The sequence below is a fragment of the Phascolarctos cinereus genome, unplaced genomic scaffold (assembly GCF_003287225.1).
Source record: "Phascolarctos cinereus isolate Bilbo 61053 unplaced genomic scaffold, phaCin_HiC Scaffold_4;HRSCAF=312, whole genome shotgun sequence".
NCBI classification, from domain to species: domain Eukaryota; kingdom Metazoa; phylum Chordata; class Mammalia; order Diprotodontia; family Phascolarctidae; genus Phascolarctos; species Phascolarctos cinereus.
The window spans coordinates 465,451,524-465,467,872 of NW_027555847.1; the positions used below are offsets into that span (position 1 = coordinate 465,451,524).

The 16,349-nt window shown below is 39.6% G+C and overlaps 1 protein-coding gene across 3 annotated transcripts in view; it reads right to left on the bottom strand.

Moving 5' to 3' along the window:
• The window catches only part of ADHFE1 (alcohol dehydrogenase iron containing 1), a 35,619-nt gene extending 20,746 nt beyond the window's left edge, over positions 1-14,873 (bottom strand). The window contains exons 1-8 of one of the 3 annotated variants that reach the window (XM_021002100.2): positions 14,698-14,873; positions 10,047-10,084; positions 6,024-6,070; positions 3,650-3,703; positions 3,309-3,463; positions 2,554-2,750; positions 1,175-1,252; positions 298-403 (exon numbers count right to left, since the gene is read on the bottom strand). In XM_021002100.2, coding sequence (XP_020857759.1) covers positions 298-403; positions 1,175-1,252; positions 2,554-2,750; positions 3,309-3,463; positions 3,650-3,703; positions 6,024-6,070; positions 10,047-10,084; positions 14,698-14,756 — 734 coding nt within the window. In that variant the 5' untranslated portion in view covers positions 14,757-14,873. The remainder of the gene's footprint in view (positions 1-297; positions 404-1,174; positions 1,253-2,553; positions 2,751-3,308; positions 3,464-3,649; positions 3,704-6,023; positions 6,071-10,046; positions 10,085-14,697) is intronic. The other 2 variants (XM_021002098.2, XM_021002099.2) reach the window with 2 other exon arrangements.
• Between the last annotated feature and the right edge of the window lie 1,476 nt (positions 14,874-16,349).

A 16,349-nucleotide genomic window follows, 5' to 3' on the forward strand; every position in this document is an offset into this window, starting at 1 on the left:
TAATTGACTTGTCTAGGGTCACACAGCTAATAAGGGTTTGAGGCCAGATTTGAACTCAGGAAGATGAGTCTTCTTGACTCCAGGCCTCATCCACTATCTATCCACTGTGTCACTTAGCTGCCCCAATTTTACTTAGGCACTAATTTTATTTTACTTATGTACTAACAGGAAAAGAACGCTAGTCCTTAGACAACAGACTCAGTCTGTCATCCTGATTATACTGTAAATAGCAGAACAGAAATACTTTAAAAAAAAAAAAAGAAAAAAGTCACTTGACAGTTTATATATGGTCCTTACCAAAGTACATCAAAACCACTGTTAGCTACCACCCGTGGGGGCATGTGAAGTGTATGTAAAGGATCAATTATTCCTAGGGTGGGTTTGATAGCTCTGGAGGCAATACCTAAAACATAGCAATTATAAGAATGAATTAAATGCATGAATATAATTTTTAAAAATGAAACATTTTTGTAAGAATTCTGAAAAAAATCAAAGAGATGAAATTCCTTACCTTTATGTCAAAGGGGAATGTCACATAGTGAAATTACACTGGCAAATAAAAGAGAGGTCACTCAGCCCTTTAGTTTTAGTTTTAACCACTTAAGACTAAAATGTCACACTGGGATCCAAGTATTACACTATAGAGGCTGTGCCCCATTTTAACTATGACACAGGTCACAGTGGCTGCTGCAATAAACAACTGGCTAAGCCCTCATTTTGCTAGGCCTGATGTGACAAGCCTGATGTGACACCCTGAGCCAGAGTCCAGGAAAGAAACACTTGGGCAAAATTAGACTGGTAGTGAAATGTGACTGTAGGAGTCGTTCTTTTTTGTTGTAGTTTTTGTTGTTGCTTTCTAGGGAAGGGGAAAATGTAGAAAGGAGCAAAGCACACATCACAAATACATAGTGGAATTTCTTAGCTAGGAAGATGTCTCATTGGTAGGGAGAAGATTGGCATCTCTCTACAGCTATTTGGTTACAAATAAACCAAAGTGACCTTGGATAGCTACTTATTTGTATATTTATATTGAGAAGAGAAAAAAAATGTAGATATTAATACGCTCCTCTTTATTTTTCTTATATCAGGATTTTATTTCTAAAGAAATTTTGGAAAGCAAGAGAGATGATAAAGCCAAGACTTACTGATAACTTACGGACGTTAATGTTCTTACCAGTTTTTACTTTTAAGTGCTCGTAGTCAAAAATGGCAACCCCTGTAGTCTCACTCCCAGTTCCAGCTGTAGTTGGGACTAGAACAAGAGAGTATCACTATCAGAATGCAACTCTACAAGGGCTTATGGAAACATTTAATCCAGCCTCAGAAAACAAGGGACAAAATGACATGGCAGCAGGTCAGCTCTCCTGACCTCCCTCATTCATTCACGTTAACAAAGCCTGTATTAGTTAGTGGAGGTGCATTATGGGAAGCTCCGGAGTCTTTCACACCAGTGCGCCAACAGCCACAGCTGTTCACTCGCAAGCTGCTCAGCATCCCTCATGAAAAAACTCAAATTTAGTCTTTCTGAAAGGCATCTCCTCTGGCAACAAGCATGACAATGTTCTGCTTTTGCTATGCTTCACGGTTCTGGACATCCTGTCAAGGTTTTAAACTTTACTAATCACCCCTCTGTGTGATGCTGACACAGTTTTCACCAGGGGGTGCCATTTGCCAGACATCAATTATCCTTCTTCCTGCTGATACCTAATTCATGTCAAAACACTTCGTTTGTCATCAACGGAATCCCACCACACATCACATCACAATGCTCCTTCACAATAGGCAATGGGCTGGGGGTGGAGGTAGGAAGGACTGTTTTTAAGTGTAGATGTAAACATTTCAGCTAAAAAACGCCATAATATTGATAAGCTGCCCATAAAAATAGGAAGGGGAGAATGGCATAAAGATGCTAAAGTATTATGTGACTAGAGAGAAACCACTGTCAATTGCATTTGCATGTCCATGAAGAAACGGTAGCAGATGCAATTCACAGCGGCTCCCATAATGTAGCTGATGGTACCCACATGTCACTGCAGACAGACAAAGCATGAGGGCAGCTGAATGGTAGATCATATGGGAGAAAGAGTTAGGCCAACAGCAGAAAAAACAACGAATGGTACCCTTTACCACCTCAGTAGCCAGTAAGATGGATAAAGACAGAGAGAGGTTAACAGCCAACAGGAATAAAATAATCGGTGTCCAAAAGCATAAACTTATTTGGTAGAACGGCATGGCATTGGGTAAAGAATTATCCTTCCCATATGGCTACTACTTTATGATTTAAATTTAGGGATTCTTCCATCCACAAGTTTTCTTCATTTGTGGAATAATAAAGATCGTAGAAATCAGGCTCTAATATTTAATAATACCCATTTGTTTTCATCACTAAGCTGTCAAAATCCTGAAGTGAAGTCAAAACAAGGATCATCCTCATGAACTGTCTTTTAGGAAATTGGCATTCTTAAATTCTGGATTAAATAACGAGGTATGATTCCCTTCTCCCTCCCCCCAATGCATTGAAGGTGAGGAGGTTAAGCAAAAGGTGTGCTTTACCTGCAATCAGTGGCTTAAGAGTCACAGTGACAGGTTTTCCTTTTCCGATGGGATCATTGACATAATCTAAGAAATCACCATCAGGGCTGGATGCATACAGGTTGGCAGCTTTACAAGTGTCTATGGTAGAGCCACCCCCCACAGCAACATAGGCATCAAATGCTCCTCTTTTGGCAAATTCAATAGCTTCCACGAAGCTTGGAGGAGAAAAAAGAATCTTGTCATCTTTCATCAGAAATCGGTGTTCTTATTATTAAATGCTTCTGTTTAAGGACAAGTATTTATTACATGCTTGCTATGTTTCGGGCATTGTGATATCTGCTGAGGAGACAATGACCAGGATGAAACAGTTTCTGACCTTGACAAGTTTACATTCTACTTCAGGGAAATAACATGGAGAGGCAATATGGTGTAGTGGAAAGAACACTGGACTTGGAATCAGAAAGACCTCGGTTCAAATCCCATTAGCTGTGGGTCCCTGGGCAAATTAGTTAACCTTTCTGTGCCTGTTTCCTCATCTATAAAATGAAGGAATTGAAATAGAAGTCCCTTTGAGCTCTAAAGCTGCAATCCTACAGACATGCACACAGAAGTTACATGGTAAAGAGTTTACAGAAAATAGAAATGCAGTAATAAGATGATGGGGAACACTAACCTAGGGTCCCTTGCAAATGTTAAGCAATAAGAGTGTGTATTTGCTATCAGTTGAGGGAGACAAAATTCTCCCCATATTTCACCCCTCCTCCCAGAATTACCTTTTATCAGTTGGTTCCACCCTGACGTTATCGTAAACTTTAAAGTTTATGCCATTCTTTGTTAAGGAATTCATGACTACTTCTACTGGTGGCAGCTGGGAAAGGTTCTTATCTGTCATCAAACAAACATTTTTAGCACCCATATTCTGAAGGTCCTATAACACAAAAAAATAATAATTCTGAAGTGATAGCTGGATTTGTTAGAACCACGGCTCTCTTAACAGGTAAATTTGAACAATTCAATTCCTAGAATGTCATTTTTTTCTAGTTATCACCAATTATTATTATTATTATTTTCAATGAATGCCTATAAAATAAAATGTAGACTCTTAAATACTTACCATGCCTACTTCTTTTGTCACTCCTGCCCCATATCTAATATTTGAAACTGCCATCTGTAAGAAAAAAGTGCAGTTGTGACAATACGATACATGTGTAAATGTGTATGATGATGATGATAAGGATTTAATGTAAAAGCTTTAACATAAAGTTCCCATCTGCCATCCCCTCTTCCCTCACAATATTACTATTACAAATAGTAATTAATAATTACTAATAGGCTATTAAAATAGTAGTCTCAATATGGAAATGTTTTACATGATTGCATATATGTAACCTATATATGATTGCTTATCATCTTGGAAAGGGGAGAGGAGGAACTTTAAAACTTTAAAAAACTTTTTAAAAATGTCAAAAATTATTTTAACATGTAATTGGGAGAATACACACACACACACACACACACACACACACATACACACACACACACAGAGAAAAGAGTAGTCTCACCCTGCCTTCAGCTTTTTCCAGTCTATCCTTCACATAGTTCCAAAATAAACTTCCTAAAGCACAGTTCTGATTATATTACACACTGCTCTGCTCAAAAATCTTTATGCCTATAGCATAATCCCTACTGCCTATAGCATAAAATGCAAACTTCTTGGTGTGGAATTTAAGACCTTTCACAATCTAGTTCCAACCTACTTTTCCATCTTATTTCCTATTGCTCCCCGCTGTGCACTCTATGTTCTAGTTGATCAGCTAGACATTTTGTCTCTCGTTTTCATTTCCTGTTGCCTAGAATGCATTTCACCTCTGCCTTTTCATTATTTATTTACCTGAACTCTTTATTCCTTTAAGGTTTTCTTTTTAAAGGCAATTGGGGTCAACTGACTTGTCCAGGGTCACACAGCTAGTCTGTGTCAAGTGTTTGGTCTGAGGCTGCATTTGAACTCAGATCCTCCTGAGTTCAGGCCCAGTGCTCTATCCACTGTACCACCTAGCTCCCCCAAGGTTTTTTTAAGCATATGTTTTTCAAGGAGCCTCTGATCTGCTTCCCTTCCCCAAGTAAACATGTCCTCCCTTCCCCCCTCAAATTTTTCTAGTGTCCTTTTGGCGGGTCATTCTTCCATCATACTCTTTTACTTATCTGTGTACATGTTATTTCCTGCCTAGGAGAATACGAACTCTTGTGAGGGTAGAAACATTTTTTGGGGGGGGAGGTGAGGCAACTGGGGTTAAGTGACTTGCCCAGGGTCACACAGCTAGCAAGTATCAAGTGTTTGAGGTCACATTTGAACTCTGGTCCTCCTGACTTGTGCCACCTAGTGGCAACAATGAATAACTTTTCATACTTGTATTTGCTTAGCTAGCACTGGGGCTTTGCACATAGCAGGCTCTTGGTAAATGCTTGTTGAACAGGACTGAACCTATGACATATTTAGTCTCACAGTATTAGCTGAATATCTATGGAACTGTAATCTTTTCATGTCTGTATGACAGAACAGAAGGCTTCTAGACATTTGTTATCTGTTACATAGAGCTTCAAGAATTTGCAAAGTGCTTTATACATGCTATTTCATTTGGTTTTCATAATAATGCTCTGCTGCAACTGAGGCAGAGAGAAATTTAGGTGACTTCCCCAATGTCATACAGCTAGTATCTGAGGCAAAATTTGAACACAGGTCTTCCTGACTATAGGTCTGACACTCTATTCTCATACCACTTTGCTGCCTCACAAGAGATATCTATGCTAACATTATACCCTGAATGTACTTTGTACTAGAAAGGGTCCCTACAATTACAATGAGTTTATTTCAGTCTAATTATTAGCTTTGAAAATATAAATATTTTATGATTACAGTAATTATAACCTTAAAAAATCACTGCCTAGCTAGGTTGCACAGTGGATTGAGTGCCCAGAGTTGGGGAGATCTGAGTTCGAATTTGACCTCAGACACCTACTGGGTGTGTGATTCTGGGTAAGTCACTTAATCTCTGTGTGCCTCAGTTTCCTGATCTATAAAATGGGGATAATCATAGCAACTCCCATGTCTGTTGTGAAGATCAAATGAGATAATAATTGTAAAGTGTTTAGCCATTGTAGATTACATGAATACTATTATGTTTTTATTTTTTTTTTTATTAGAAGTGATATTGGTCTCTGTGGTGGCCTTGCAAACAAATGTGTGAAGACAAGCTCAGCCAAGTTTGAAGAGGCTCATTTACCAGGTTGGCAGCAGGGTGATCATGATTTTTTATTTTTTTGCTATAGCCATTATAAATACAATCTACTAAGTTGTAGAGGTTGCTATATCTGTCACAATGATGACTTTACAAATGCCTGAACTAATGAAGCAAACTTTAAAAAGACACCAGATAAACTAAGTATTGTTTTCTCTGATCACTCATAAGAAAGATTAAGTTGTTTTCTACCTCAAATGCATAATCTGTTGTTTTCTCAGAAGCAGGAAGTCCAGGAGCTGGAAGAGAAGTTGAATGATGAAAATCAGCATCAAAGTGGGCCTCAACAAAAAAATCGATGCAAGTTTCCAAACATTTAAGTTGGCCTTATGTGAATCCCTCTTTTTTTTTTAAAGAAAATGTTGTGTCAAGTTTCACTCTTGCAATTCTAATTAAATTTAAAATACATTTGTTTAAGTTTACCCTGTAGCCCTAGACTGATGCTGTTGGAGGCATGGCTCTAATGCCAACATTCTCTTAGTTCATGTTCGTTTTGGGAAGGCAGTCAGAAGTCATTTAACACTTGAAAGAGGAGGCTTACTTTGCCCTAACACAGCAAAGACACAAACAAGGATACAGTGACCCGCTTCGCTTCCTTCTTTGGATAAGGCCCAACCCTATTTCTATATGGAAATGCACTGGTCAGTAGGTCATCAGGGTATGGCGACTCATGTGCTCTTAAGCACCCACTGAGTCCCACGTGGCTGGGACTTTTTTTAGCCCTTAGATGATCACTTCCCAAAGACAGTTGTGTCTTCTTTTAGATAAAATCTCCCCTTGGTGTGGGTGGGAGGAAAGAAGCTATGTCCAAGAAGATGCCAATTACAGATGCTTATTTTGAAAATGAATAGAATGATTTTAAATCTTCTTCATTGGATATGTTATTAACCATGCAACTTAAAAACATGTCAAAGATTATACCCTAGGTAAAATGAATTGATATAGCCAGCCTAAGTAATGAATAAACAAACACCTTATACAAATGTTATAGCTCAAGCCCCATCTCAGATTAATGTAGGATTAACATCCTTAGTTACTGGGATGAAGACTCATTATTAAACTTCTGGGAGAACTGGAGAAACAGTAGAAATTAGGTTTTGGCAAACATCTCAAACTGTAGGCCAAGATAAACTCCAAATGTGTACATGACTTAAAAATAAAATGTAACATCATAAACAAATTAGAGGAGCAAGGGGAAAAATACCTTTCAGATCTATTGCTAGGGTAAGAGTCTGTGACCAAATAGAGATAGAAGATCCCTCAAAATAAAATGGACAATAATGATTATATAAAATTTGAAAGGTTTTTTTGCACAAACAAAACCAATACAGCTAATATTAGAAGGGAAGCAGGTAGGGGCAACTAGGTGGCATAGTAGATTGAGCACCAGCCCCAAAGTCAGCAGGACCTGAGTTCAAATCCGGCCTCACCAAACACTTGACATGTACTAGCTGTGTGACCTTGCACAAGTCACTTAACTCTGATTGCCTCACCAAAAAAAAAAAAAAAGAGATGGGTAACGGGAGAAAAACATCTCTGTAGCAAGTTTCTCTGACAAGGATCTAATTTATTATTTTTAATGACCTTAATAATAGTTATCATTTATATGGTACCTTCAGGTTTGCAAAACACTACAAATCTTACTCATTTTATCCTCTAACAACTCTGGAATATAAGTACTATTATTATCCCCATTTTACAAATGAAAAAATTGTGGCAGAGGTTAAATGACTTATTTATTCAAAGCCACATAGTTAGTAAGTGTGAGATACAGGATTTAAACTCGGTCTCCTCAACTCCAGGTCCAGAATTCTATCCACTGTACTACCTTTCCACTTGAATGTATGAGTTTGAGTCATTCCCTAGTTCCCAAATGGTCAAAGGGTAAGAACAGGTAGTTTTCAAAGGAAGAAATTTAAGCTATAGTCATAATTCTCTAAGCTACAAATATTCAACAGGTGCCAATCTGCATTGATTGAGGATATTTCCTATTTAGAAATTTCCCGAATCAATGAAATCACAGGTCTAGTCCTCCAATGAATGATGGTGATGATCATGATGATGGTGATGACTAGACCTGTGATTTCATTGGGAGCTCTGGGTAAGGAACTTCTATCAGTACAGATTGGCACCTTTTTGGTAACTTCTAGTCTTCAGATAATTGTCTAGGGCACTAAATTCTAATAGTTTCTACTATAATACCTTTTCCACTAAGGTCTCACTCTGATGCTTTATCTTGGGGGGTGGGGAAGGTGACCCTGGGTTCTCAAAGGCCATGCCAGTAAAGTGTGAGCTCTGGTTAGACCTGTCAAGTTAGAAAGACTTTGAGTAGGGGCCTGGGTGATAATCTGAGAACCAGCCTGTCTAAATTGGTAGAGCTTCATCACCAAGTTGGCAGCAGGATGAAGAAATTTTTTTTAGCATTAGCAGCTCTGGAAGCCCATTTACTAAACTGTGGACATGATACACTCTGTATCAGTGAAGGGTGTGCCCATCCTCAGGAAATCCAATGCTTTGAAGCATTTAAGTGTAACAGCTTCTACTGTAAATACACAATTAGCCAATCTGGTCTGTAGTTTTAATGGACAAAGATTTGTAGAACAATATTGGTTACACTTTTATAGCTTCTTGTTGTTGTTGTTTGTCCTTCATTCTCAAAGCAGACTATGACATCAGGAAGATGATGCTATGACTTGCAAGTGAATTGGATTTAAGTGACGGAGGGCTGTGCAAGGTCACCAGCCTCATTTTCTCCTCGGCAGCCATTTGAGTCCAGTGGCCAGATATGGATCAGGATGACTGAAGATGGAGCTGACTTTGAAGCTTTTTAAACTGGTGTTTTTTTCCCTTTTTTTTATGGAGGAGATGCTAGACCTGCAATTTCTTCAGGAGGAAGACTCAGTTGATGTACAATTTGCCTATAACTTATGGCCTTAATAAACTGTCTGAAACACCGAAAGGTTGTGACTTGCTAACGGTTATATCCTACAGTACTTGATCATGTCAGAAGCAGAATTTGGACTCAGGTTCCAGGTTTTCCTGATGCTAATACCGGCCTTCTAGCCACAATACCACACTTCCTCTATTACATTTCCCCCTTCAGAAAAATTAGGGCACAACAGAAGCTGAATCCTTAATGTCTCTCTAAGAGTTGATTCAATATTTTGAAGTGGGAATCAAGTGATCCTTTGTTAATTCTTACCAATAGTTAGAAGAAAATAATTGTGAAAAAGAAAAGACCTCTATACTTTTCAGGAGGCCCTAATGACTGAGTCATTCCTCGGCCTGACAGAAGAGCTAAAATCGGGATTCTGAATTAATGAATCAAGCTATGAGAATGAGCTCCAAATTCTTTGGAGTTAAGCTTGGAATGCTGAGCCACTAGATCAAGATGGAAATGCGCTAGTACGTCTTCCTCTTTGTGCCCCTCCTTTACAAACTTCTCCGTTGTTTTCAGCTGTGGGTTTCATGCTGTTAGGCGCCTTCCTTACCACCCCTTGTCATGTTGCTTGGGTTTGACCTTTCTTTCTAGGGCCTAAATCAGTTTTTGTACTACTAATTAATATGACATTTGATGGACATGCTGATGTTACAATGGGTATCCCGCTGGTCTGTTGGACAATGGACATTGTGAGGACAATGGACTTTGTAAAGGTTTAAGACTTTGTGGGAACAGGAAATTCTTACTTTATTTCAGAATTTTGGAGAAATGCAGTGTTATTTTAAAAACATGCAATATCATTTGATAAAAATCTTTAGTATCTTTTTCTTAGACAAGCCACTCTTGACTTTAGCTTCCTTTTCTGACTTCTATCAGAAGAAAATGTCATCTTGAATAAAACCCCTTTTTGATGAATTCAGCCCGAAGTTCAAATTCTATCTGAGCCACCATTTTCAGATCTGGCCAATCACTAATGTACACAGTCCTGTGTATATCACTTCTATCAAGAGTGAAACATTGTAAAAGTATATACTTAATACCTATCCTTAACCAGCATCATACACCAAGCTACAACTATTTACTAACATAATTCAGGGGTGTAAAACTATTACCAATTTTATAGGTACAGGCCATTTAACCTTTTATGTTCACAGACCCTTGGCCTCCCTCTTAAAGTTATATTTATTTTCTTGCTTTGCTCTTTGTCCTAATTTATAGCAAACTTGGTTTGCAGAGATTCAAATTGTAGCTATTTTAAATATAAAATACATTACCTTGGGAATAAGTGTGAGAATGAGTTGGACACTGGCATCTAAGGAAAAAGAAAAGAAGAAAGATTTATTTAAGGAAAACCTGCAAATCAGAAGTTAAGATACTTGATCATGGCAGTAATTGTTCTATTATATTCCACTGCCCAAATTCTATAAAATGAAAGATGGGTAATGAATGGCTATTTGTCAATAAAGCATAAATATATCTAGGGATCACTGTGGATAGCAAGTGGATGATCTCTGTAGCTACAGATGGATAGGGGCTAGATCATTTATTCATTCTCTCATTATGCACATTTATTTAACAAGTATTTACTTAGTACATATTATCCTGGAGATACAGTACCTAATATAATAAATATTCAGTAAATATTTGTATAATCTGACCCAACTGATAAGTATCTATCCCTTCTACAGTGGGAGGCTGGAGCCCTGAGTTCAAATCCCATCTTTAATGATGACCACTTACTATCCTATGGCTTTAATTTCCCCATCTGTAAAATGGTAGGGTTGGATTAGATGACTTCTGAGGTCCTTCCAGTTCTAAGCCCTTTTCAAGACCGACCCCTCCATCTATGCTCTCCATCTTATTCCCTCCCACATCTTCTAGGAATTTGTTTCCTAAATTCTTCTCATTCTCTTAAATCTTCAGTCTTTATTTCTCACGAACTCTTTCCCCTTATGCCTTTAAATCAGAACAGATCTTCCTTGTTAAAAACAAAAACCTTAACTTGACTCTACTCTTCTCTTAAGTGAATGTCCCTTTTGTTTCCTTCCTTTGACTTCCAAATTTCTGCAAAAAGTGGTCTGCCTCTTCTTCATTTATTTATTTTTCCCCACTTAATAGTATTTTATTTTGTCCAATTACATGTAAAGATAGTTTGCAACATTCACTTTTATAGGATTTTGAGTTCCAAATTTTTTTCTCCCTCCTTCCCTCCTCTCCTCTCTCCCGATGGCAAGCAATCTGATATAGGCTACATGTGTACATATTAAACATATTTCCACAAGGGGTCTACCTCTTCTTTCATTTCCTCACCACCTATTTATCTCCTGAAAGCCACGCAGCCTGGCTTCTGTCCCCATCACCCTGGTGGAATCTCATCACCCTAGTGAAACTACCTTCTTGACAGTGACTAAGTTAACTATATCCAGTGACCTTTTACTCATTCTCCATTCTCTATTCTTCTATAGAGTTAGCACATATGCATCCCTCCCCAACCCCTTTGGAAACTAGTCTCTCTTAGCTTCCAGAACTCTAATATTATGGTTCTTCTAATTCTCTGGCCGCTCTTCCTGTCATTTAAATAGCAAGAGTTCATCTTATACAGTATTTTAAGGTTTATAGAGTTCTTTTTATTATCTCAGAGGCCAATTCTTATTCTTCTGGGCAATCACTAGAGTATCTACCACAAGGACTTGTACTTGGTATATTGCTGAGTGGTTCAAATAATCGGAATGGTAGAGCTGGCGTGAATCATGAATGCTCATGGAATGGCAACATGTTTTTATAATAAATCAAGACTGCCACCTAGTGTTTTGAATGGTGAAACATCAATTTATTTTATTTAATTAAGTAAACATAATGGACCTCTTTGGAAACAAAAGTAAAAGATCTTGATGACTCAACTATTCACAGTCAATACTTTTCCTCCTCTCTTGGTTTTCATGGCATTGCCCACTTAAGTGGTCATCTGAATTTCCACCAGAAGAAAGATGAGGACAAAATCCGAACTCATCACTTTTCAGCCTGAATGCGTTTCCCCATTAGTTACACTATTAGGATCCATCCTAGTCCTAGCGTGGTAAGGTAGCTCACAGGGCCATCTAGTTTGATCTTGTCATTTTATAGATGAAGAACCCAAGTCCCAGGGACATTAAGTGATTGGCCTGAGGCCACATGAGAGGTGGGATGTGAAATAAAGTCTTCTGACTACAGCCAGCACTCTTTCCATTGAGCCAGGCTGCTATGTTTAGATTTTCTTTCCATCTTCTTTCCTCTTTTGCCTTTCTGTCATAGGGCTTGCCTCAACTGAAAGCTTTTTTTTTTTTTAACCTTCCTGAGTATTTCTATTGTATTCCTCTACTGCTTTTCCTCCCCCTCTTTTTCATGTTTCAAAATGTTGTTGTTCATCCTTCATTTTCTAAGAGGAACAATGTTTCAACTAAGGAAAGGATGGTGAGAATGTCCTCCTTTATAGGATGGCCTGAAATGATTTCCCTAATTTTTTACTAGATTGCTGTTGTTATGCAGTCATTCAACAATGTCTGACTCTTTGTGACCCAAAGACCTTAGAATAACAAGCCCCTTCTACTATCTCTGAGTCTGTCCAAGCTCATGTTCATTGCTTTCACAACACCATCTATTCATCTCATTCTCTGCCATCCCTATTTCCTACTGCTTTTGATCCTTCTCAACAACAAGGGCTTTTCCAATGAGTTCTTCTCACCATGTGGCCAAAGTACTCAAGCTTCAGCTTCAGTATTTGACCTTCCAGTGAATAGTTTGAGTTAATTTCTTTAAATTTTGACTGATTTGGTCTCCTTGATGTCCAAGGGACTCTCAAAAGTCTTCTCCAACACTACAGTTTGAAAGCGTTGATTCTACAGCACTTAGCTTTCCTTAAAGTCCAACTCACAGCCATACATTTCTACCAGAAAAATGATAGCTCTGACTATATCTTACATTCCAGGTTCTTAGTAGCTTGGATCTATAGTTAAAATACTCAACTTATTTCTCAAATTCTAAGCATTAGCAATAACTATAAGGACTGGATCTGAGATTTCATTGGCATAGGGAACTTCCAAGTGAGGAAACTCCCTCCAACAATGAAGACTGGCACTTCATCTTAACTATATATAGTCTTAGAAAGTTGCCTAGAACACTGAGAAGTTTAGGGACTTGCCCAGCCAGTATATATCAGGATAAGACTTGAACCCAGGTCTTTCTGACTCTGAGGTAGCTCTTTACTATGTGATGCTGCCTCTCGATAAGTATATATGAGCTGAACTATCCAAACGACATATTATTAACAACAAATATGAAGGAGAAACGTGGGCATAAAGCAGGATATCAGATCAACAATGGGAAACACATACCTATCAGGAGTAAGAACTGGAATTTTGTGTTTTAAGATGACATCATGATATTTCCCTCCACTCTCCCCAATACTTGACAAACTATTGTCAGAACTACTGAATATTAGCCAGAAAGGACCTTAGAGGATCTAGTCTAAGACATTCATTTTGGAGATGATAAAACTGAAACCCACAAAGATAAGTGATTTTGGCTAGTATTCACACTAGCCAAATTGTTTGAATCAGGCTGTTGACATTTGCATTTATTATTATTATTTAAATAGGGGTTGAGAGATACAGTCCTTGAGGTTGTATACGTTGCATAACATTCAGGGAATTCCTTCTTTCATTTATTAAGCACTTAGTATATGCTGGTCAAAAAGTGGGGCAGTGAAGCTAAACAAAGACTACCCCCCCCAAGTCCCTGCCCTCAGGGAGCTTACATTCTATTGAGCGAAAGAAGGTATATAGATAAGTTAAAAAACAACAACAACAACAACAAAGTAATTTCAGAAAAAAAGGCATTAGCCATGGGAAAGGAAATCACTGGGCAAGGCCTTTAACCTCTCATTACTTCAGTTTTTTCATCTGCAAAACAAAAATAACTGTCTTTGCACTAGGTACCTTGCAGGAATCCATCTTTTTTCCATTCATTTTTGGACAAGGCTGAAATTATGCTGAACCAAGTATTATTAATGGAAGAATCTGTTTCAGGAAACTTTCCCCCCCCAAATCTTGAAGTGCTATAAAAATTTGAGTTATTACTATAATATTCAAATACACAAATGGATGTTATCTATTTTGTTATCTATTCCTCCAAAGATGCAGACTGAAACTCATCCGCATCTATTTATGCTGTTCAACTTTTCTCCCTGTCCATCCATAACTTCAATATTCAACCTGCTGAAAGCTTTCGTCACTTAACTCATGAAATCTGGCTGTCCATATGTTAATCCATCATGGTTGTTACAAAAGAGGAAAATGAGGCCTAGAGAGGTTAAGTGACTAAGAATTGTGGAATACTAAAGCTGGAAGGGAAAGGGCTTTGGAGATCATCTGGGACAAACTTAATTTACAGAGGCCCAGAAGGGTTCAGTTATTTAAAGTTATGGAATATTTGAGCTTTAACGTTGTAGCCTTAGAGAGAGATGGTCTACAATGGAGTCCAGTCCCCATGAGTATATAGAGAGGAGAGAATTTAGCTTTATTCCTCCTTTCCTAACACTACCCCCTCACCAATACCAAAGAAAACGTAATAGTCCTGCCTTTTGAACAATAAACTCTAAATCAGAGTTCAGCCTCATGCCTGCCCAGCTGGGACCTTAGAGGAGGCAGGCTGAGCCCAGGACCCTAGTGCGATGGCAAATGGGAATAGGAAGAGGCTTCGCTGGACGATGCAAGGAGGGGTAGAGTCTGGGGCCACCCCAGCTCCATCTCCTAGGGCTGTCCGGGGGCCGCTGGGTCTCTTAGTTGCCTAGCAGGTGGCCCGTCCCCACCCAGAGCTCTCCCCAGGCTCGGTCGGGATCCCGGAGGCCTGCCCCAAAGCTGGGCCCGAGAAGGGGGCTAATGCACTCACGCCGCGCGTTGCAGCTGCCTCAGCAAGTGAACGACCCTGTCCCTGCCCGCTGCGGCCATGGCTGCCCAGGAGAGCTCTCAGCTGGCAAGCAGGGCACTGACAGACAGACAGACAGACAGACAGACAGAAGCTGCGTAGGTGCTGCAGGGAAGCCGCCAGCTCAGAGGCGGAGCCAGCCTGAGCCTCGCCTACTGACCAGCCCTCCATCCTCCCCCCGGTCCCCTCCCCTTCGCCCTACCCCCTACATTTCTGCCCTTTGCCTCTGAACCTGGGGCAAGCGGGCTGGCCATGCACCTGCCCCTTACAGGAGGTGAAATTTCCTCCCCATTCCCTTCCCTTCTCCCCAGCTGCAAGTCACCAGCAGAGCCACTTTTTTTGGTGATCCAGCTTGAAGTTCAAGGGGGAAAGTCCCTGCCTCCAGCTATTTATTGACACAACTACCTCAATTCCTCCGCCCACTGCTCATTCCATCCTCTGGCAGACGAGAAGAAAATCCAGGGAGACTTGACCTTTGTGGTTCACTGTCATTTCTTTGGATTAAGTATTAAAAAGGCCACTTCAGACTGCATTTAAGCACCTAACATATTAATGCAAACTAAACCCCCTTTCCTCCAAAAACTTTTGAGTTAAAAAAGAGGGGGAGGGAGAAATCTTAGTGGTTGAGGTTGCCCAGGGGGAAGGGAGGGAAAGAGGGAAAGAGTCTAGTCTCTGGACTTCAGTTTTTTCCTCTGTAAAATGAGAGGGTTGGCTTAGATGATCTATCTCTAAGACCCTCTTCCCTTACAGCTATCCTGTTCTATGATTGTAGGCCACTGAACCTTCCTGGGACTCAGTTTCCTCCTCTGTTAAAAAAAGGGGGGCAGAGGGGAGGAGTCGGGGGAAAAAGCTCTTTCCTTTTTATATTCCAGTAGCAGGAACTGTTCCTTCTAGGCCCTAGGCTCTGCCCTCAGAGAGTTTAAGTTCTAACGGAGGAAAACAACATGTATAAAGATAAGTATATAACTAATACATGCCAAAAAATACAAAGTAATTTTAGGTGCGGTCTAAAGTTCCACTTCTGCAAGAAGCCTTTCCTTGATTTATTATCTTCCTTCAGATTATTTTCCTTTTTACGCCATACACTTCTTGTTTGTACATTGCTGCTCGAATACTGTCACCCCTCAGATTGTGAGCTCCTTGAGAGCAGAGGGACTGGGCTGTTTTTTGTATTGCCAGCTCTCAGTTCAATGCCTGGCACATACAGTACAATAGGATCTTTGTTCTTCATGCTTGAAGAGGACCAAAATGACATCACTATCTTGGGGTCAAAGTACAGTGTATCCAACTGTAGCTGATCAGACCAATAAGGGGTTGGAAGGCTCTGCCACAGGTCAGGCACAGATAGCCTGACACATAGTAGGCGATTAACAGATGTTTGTTGACTGACTGGGAAGGGGGATGCACCAGTAACAAGGGGAATAAGGAAAGATCTCTTGAAAGCCCCCGAGCATCTAGGGATCCCATGAGGCAGAAGTGAGTGAGGAAAATAAACAGCGGGCAACAACAGCCTGGACAAAGGTCAAGAGGTGGGAGACAGACAAGACGTTCTACGTACAAGAAACAACACTAAGTGGACTGATCTGGGTGGAAAGTAGAGTGTGTGAGGAAGAATA